Consider the following 5,334-nt stretch of genomic DNA (forward strand, 5'->3'; position numbering starts at 1 on the left):
TATATTTGGATAGTCTGCCTACAGAGACTTTACAGATCAGTAAACAGAACAGTCTTTTGATTTGTTCACTGAACATCACCTTAACCAAACCCTAACCTTAACTATAAATTGTACTTAACAGAGTTTCAACAGATGCTTTGTTTACACTTTGCATCCAAATAAAGTGTGCCGGTAAAATCTATATGTTTTGCAGTTGTCCCACACTGTGCAAAAATCTCCCCCTTCCTCAATGACTTGCCTTTGCACTGATCAATGTAATTAATAAGGTATTGACAGTAGAGGTTTCAGGAAGTTTGTCTATGTTAAATTTGATTACAATATTACTATTATTATCTGATTGTTGGTGTAGGTGTGGGGTTGGAGGACATGGAGTGGAGACTCGCCTTACTGCTGGTCTCAGGTCGGTGGAATGTTATTAAAGTTTTGATAGTGCACACATGTGTGTGTGTGGGTGTGATAGTGCACACATATGTGTGTATGTGTGTGATAGTGCACACATGTGTGTGTGTGTGTGATAGTACACACATGTGTGTGCGTGTGTGTTTTGATAGTGCACACATGTATGTGTGTGTGTGTGTGTGTGTGTGTGTGTGTTTTGGCATATTATTTACATATAAGTGCAATGAGTAATATATACTGCAATGTTGATATAATAACAGTATAAAGTGTATGAAACCTGTAATAGAGCTGATTACATGTGCTGGTAATACAACTTCATGTTTTCTCATGTGTAATGACATAAACGAAATATAACAATAATGATAATATAATATAATCATTTTCTGGATAGTCCGCCTACAGAGACTTTACAGATGGATTTGTTGGAATTCAAGTTCAGCCTTTCTAATTATTTAGTGTACATTACCTTTAATTAAACCCACATCAAACCCAACCTCTGACCTTAACCTTAATCTTACATTTCATAATGCTTTGGTTGTTTTAAATGTTCTTCTCTTTTTAGATAAACAGCAATATTATTTTGGCAAATAGAGTGCCAGTTGAATTAGGTTTACAAATTCAAAACTGATTGCAAAAGTTAAGAAATAATGAGCAATTAGGAAAGGGCCTATTCAAATCAATTAGGAGAGGCCCTATTAAAAGCAATTAGGAGAGGGCCTATTAAAAGCGCGCTACACGATAGGACAGACCAGTCAGCAGTGGAATTGGTATTATTAAACCTGAAGGGGTAGAAATGGCGCTAAAAATAAGCGGAATAATTGTAAGAAAAACACCTAACAAAAACAATATGTGAACAATATGTGGCGCCATCTTATAATAAAGGAAACAGCACAACCTACACAGCAGCCATGTGCACTTGCGAAAAGATTCAATTCAATTCAAAACAATAAAATCGTCTCAACAGAAGTACCTTGTTGAAGGTGTCTATAGGGCTCTGCTCCCCATTCCTACCATCAAACGGACTGCAGTGTTTATCTCTGTGCTGTGCTGTGTGTGTGTGTGTGTGTGTACATGTTCCTTCACTGATTTAAACCATTCACACAATTCCAAATGATCCCTTTAAAAAGGTTTCGTCATGGAGTGCCTGAGTGTCCCTCGTCACTTCATCTTTGTAAACCAGACAAAGAGCTGGACTGAGGCACAGAGTTACTGCAGGGAATATCACACTGACCTGGCCACCATTACCAACATGGAGGACATGAGAATGGTGAGGGAGAGTGGTGAAGGTGTTAAGGGGGTTATCTGGAATGGGCTGTATCAGACGACTAACCCCAGCTGGAAGTGGTCTCTGGCAGAGGAAGGTTTCTACGGTCCTGGAGAGGCTGACTTCACTGATTGGAAACCAAATGAGCCTAACAACTTGGATACGGAGAAATGTACAGTACTGACTACTGAGGGTCAGTGGAATAATGTGGATTGTAAAACCACAAAACCATTCGTGTGCTACAATGGTGAGAACCATTAGTGTTTATTCTAATGCTAAAGCTCGGAGGACATCTTCTGTTCTCTAAATGTGCGATTTTTCCATGAAAGAAATCCATCAAATCACTCTATTTAATTAATGAGGCTGTGCAAAATCGTAAAATAGTTAATTTGGCAGCACTGAATCCACATGTTTAACTTGCTGAAAGCAAAATTGATTTATATCCATTTATATTAATAATACTCTATTATTTCAAGTTGTTCTTTGTTCCTGAATTCATGTAGCAATTTTAGATCATACCAAATACTGTACAGATCATGTACAAATGTCTATTTAAAAAAAGAAAAAAACATCTCAGGAATATTCCTGCATTGAATGTTACTTACTGCTAAACGCCTCATGCAGTCATGGCTAAGCGGAAGAGTTTTTGTCTTAAAGGTACCCACCGTGGCAATAAGTCATATGTTCTTATTGATATGAACAAATCCTGGAGACAAGCTCAGAGCTACTGCAGAGAACACTACACCGATCTGGTGAGTGTGAGGAACCAGGAGGAGAACCAGCGGATTAACGAGACAGCGCAAGATAAAGCTGTCTGGATCGGCCTGTTTAGAGATGACTGGATGTGGTCTGACCAGAGGAACTCCTCCTTCAGATACTGGAAACAAGGCAGGCCTGACAACAAGAAGCATAACAACTGTGCAGTAACAAAACGGATTACAAACAAAGGCAAATGGACAGACAGAAAATGTTTTAGGAAGTATCCTTTCATCTGCCACTGGGGTAAGATCATGTTTTCCATCTACACTGATGACCTATGAACTGAAATAAAACAACGTAAATATACCTGATTTTCTTCTTCTTCTTCTTCTTAGTAGTAGTACTATCGCAACGACCCGTATTACCGCCCGAGACCTATAATCGCCCTCACGCGGGTAAACGTTACTTAATATTGATTTCTGTATCAACCAGGATAACGGATTTTAAACACCATACGCTCCTACCCAAAAGGGGTATTTAACTTGTATGTGTGCAAAAAATTGCACTTGTACAGCGTTATTTAGTGTACTAGACAGCGATTCATTTCTGTGTGTACAAACCCTCATGGAACCAACTGAACGAATTCGATTTCGCAACCAGAATTTGTGAGGGTCATAGAGCTTTCCATAGACATATATACAGAAAGGGTGTTTATGGGTTCCACCTCCTGTATCAGCTAAATTTGCGTGTCGGTCTACACAACGGAAAAAAACTGAAAACACGTTTCAGTTGAAATCCAAACAAGTTACCAGTCCTAATCTAGACACCCACCGCTACTGAAATATGTAAGATTGATTGATTAAATATTTTTCGATCTATAAATGTTTTTAACTGTTTGTCACTTTTTTAATAGCTGGGGCGGTAATAAGTATCTTTACGATAGTTATTGTAATAATAATTGTACTGTTCGCACTGACGACCCATCACATTTTCTTTCATTAATGTGGTTTAAATAATTTCCTTCATTTTGTTTTGAAATTAAATTTGAGGAATGATTTGACCACACGATTACAGAGTAACACATTTATACAAACTTTTTATTTTCTTCTGTGAGAACTGTTGTACCTCTGCTCAGGCGTTTCCATGGCTGGAGTGGCTCACATACATTCGTACAGTCTGTTTTAAAGAGGAATGAATAGGTTTCAGTGGCCAAAACACAACAAACTGGATTAATCTCTTGAAGACTCATCTCTTCACCTTCTTTCCTAACACCTCCAGCGCCCAACATGCCTACTACTCTACCACTTCCTGTGTAGTTCTTCTGTCTGGTGTATGTGTGGTGTGGTGTGTGTGTGGTGTGGTGTTTGTGTGTGTCTGTGGTGTGTGTCTGGTGTCTTTGCACTTTGTCAGATTCACTAGAATTAGTACTTCAAAGGTCACCCAACTGACTAAAAGTCGTCCTTCAATTGTAAGTGTCTGTGAAATGAATAAAAGTAAAGTAAAAGTAAATCTGCAAGCTGCACACTTCTACCGCAGACAAGCTGCACACTTCTACCCCAGACAAGCTGCACACTTCTACCCCAGACAAGCTGCACACTTCTGCCCCAGACAAGCTGCACACTTCTGCCCCAGACAAGCTGCACACTTCTACCCCAGACAAGCTGCACACTTCTACCCCAGACAAGCTGCACAATTCTGCCACAGACAAGCTGCACACTTCTACCCCAGACAAGCTGCGTCTGGTTTCTGAGAAGCTGAGCTGGCGGGATGCGTTGTATTACTGCCGAGCGCGCCGCATGGACCTGGTCTCCGTCGTCTCGTCTGAGATCCTCGACTGGGTGAAGAAGTTGGCAAAAGACGCCTCCACTGACCACGTGTGGCTGGGCCTGTACTACCTGTGCCCACTGGACGTGTGGTTATGGGTCAAGGGAGAGACCGTCTGCTCCACCCTCTGGGATGAGGGGAGCTTGCCCGGCAGGAAGGAGGCGCGTGGGGGAGCAGGAGCTGTGATGTCTAGAGAAGAGCAGCTGTGGGTCAGCAAGCCTGAGACCGACAAACTCAACTTCATCTGTGCTACTGACGAGGGTGAGGAGTGTGTGTGTGTGTGTGTGTGTGTGTGTGTGTGTGTGTGTGTGTGTGTGTGTGTGTGTGTGTGTGTGTGTGTGTGTGTGTGTGTGTGTGTGTGTGTGTGTGTGTGTGTGTGTGTGTGTGTGTGTGAGAGTGAGTGAGTGAAAATATATGGATGAAAATGAAATTACTTGGATGAAAAGTGAATGAATGAATGAATGTGTGCTTTTACCTCTCTGTTTTCGCAGGTGAGTAGAAGACCTGGATGGAAGTCCAGGATCAAGACCTTCTGTTTCTTCTCATTGACTCCAGCGGCTTCACATCAAGGTTCTTTCAGTAATTCAATAACTCAAGTTCAGTCTTTTTACTTGTTCAGTGAAACTTACCTTTACAAAACCCAACCCCTTACCTAACCTTAACCATAAATTGTAGTTAAAGATGGGTTAGGAGTTTCAAGATAGTTTGTTTATAATCTGAGCGTCTGTTCATAGATCCATCCAAATAAAGCGTGACCAATGCTCCTCTTTGATAATTGGTGTAGAAATTATGTCAACATTGTAATTTAAGTTTTCATTGTAACTGTATCCTTTTTGTCTCTGGAAATTGCACTCTGTGACAGCAACCCTATACTCTATAATAACCCTTTACTCTAACTATAAAAAACTACCGCAGTTCACTGTAGAAACTGTAGTTCATCTTCAGACTGTGTTTCTTTTGAACCCACTTTTTTCATTGAATACCGAGATTTGCTTATTATTTCAGTAACATTATTTCAATTTTATTTGATATTTCTAAGTATGCAACTATCTGTACTTCACATGTTAGAAAACATCCATATTATAAATGTAATCAATAAATAAATGAAAAGGGGAAAATACTGAGGATGAATATTTTTTTGATGTACT

At 40.1% G+C, this 5,334-nt stretch overlaps 1 protein-coding gene across 1 annotated transcript; it reads left to right on the forward strand.

The window, feature by feature from the left end:
- The first annotated feature begins 340 nt into the window (after positions 1-340).
- Positions 341-4,755, forward strand: LOC116224571 (C-type mannose receptor 2-like). Its single transcript, XM_042710389.1, has 5 exons — positions 341-400; positions 1,527-1,910; positions 2,321-2,665; positions 3,899-4,447; positions 4,678-4,755. The coding sequence occupies exons 1-5, from the start codon at positions 367-369 to the stop codon at positions 4,683-4,685; spliced, it is 1,320 nt and encodes a 439-aa protein (XP_042566323.1). The 5' UTR covers positions 341-366; the 3' UTR covers positions 4,686-4,755.
- The last annotated feature ends 579 nt before the right edge of the window (positions 4,756-5,334 follow it).

Source organism: Clupea harengus, chromosome 18 (genome assembly GCF_900700415.2).
Source record: "Clupea harengus chromosome 18, Ch_v2.0.2, whole genome shotgun sequence".
Classification (NCBI taxonomy): Eukaryota; Metazoa; Chordata; class Actinopteri; order Clupeiformes; family Clupeidae; genus Clupea; species Clupea harengus.

Excerpts from the sequence above, each read along its gene's own strand:
- LOC116224571 (XM_042710389.1), top strand. The coding sequence starts at position 367 with ATGGAGTGGAGACTCGCCTTACTGCTGGTCTCAG. Across the intron at positions 401-1,526 it reads CGCCTTACTGCTGGTCTCAG|GTTTCGTCATGGAGTGCCTG; the intron begins GTCGGTGGAATG and ends CCCTTTAAAAAG. Across the intron at positions 2,666-3,898 it reads TCCTTTCATCTGCCACTGGG|ACAAGCTGCACACTTCTACC; the intron begins GTAAGATCATGT and ends CTTCTACCGCAG.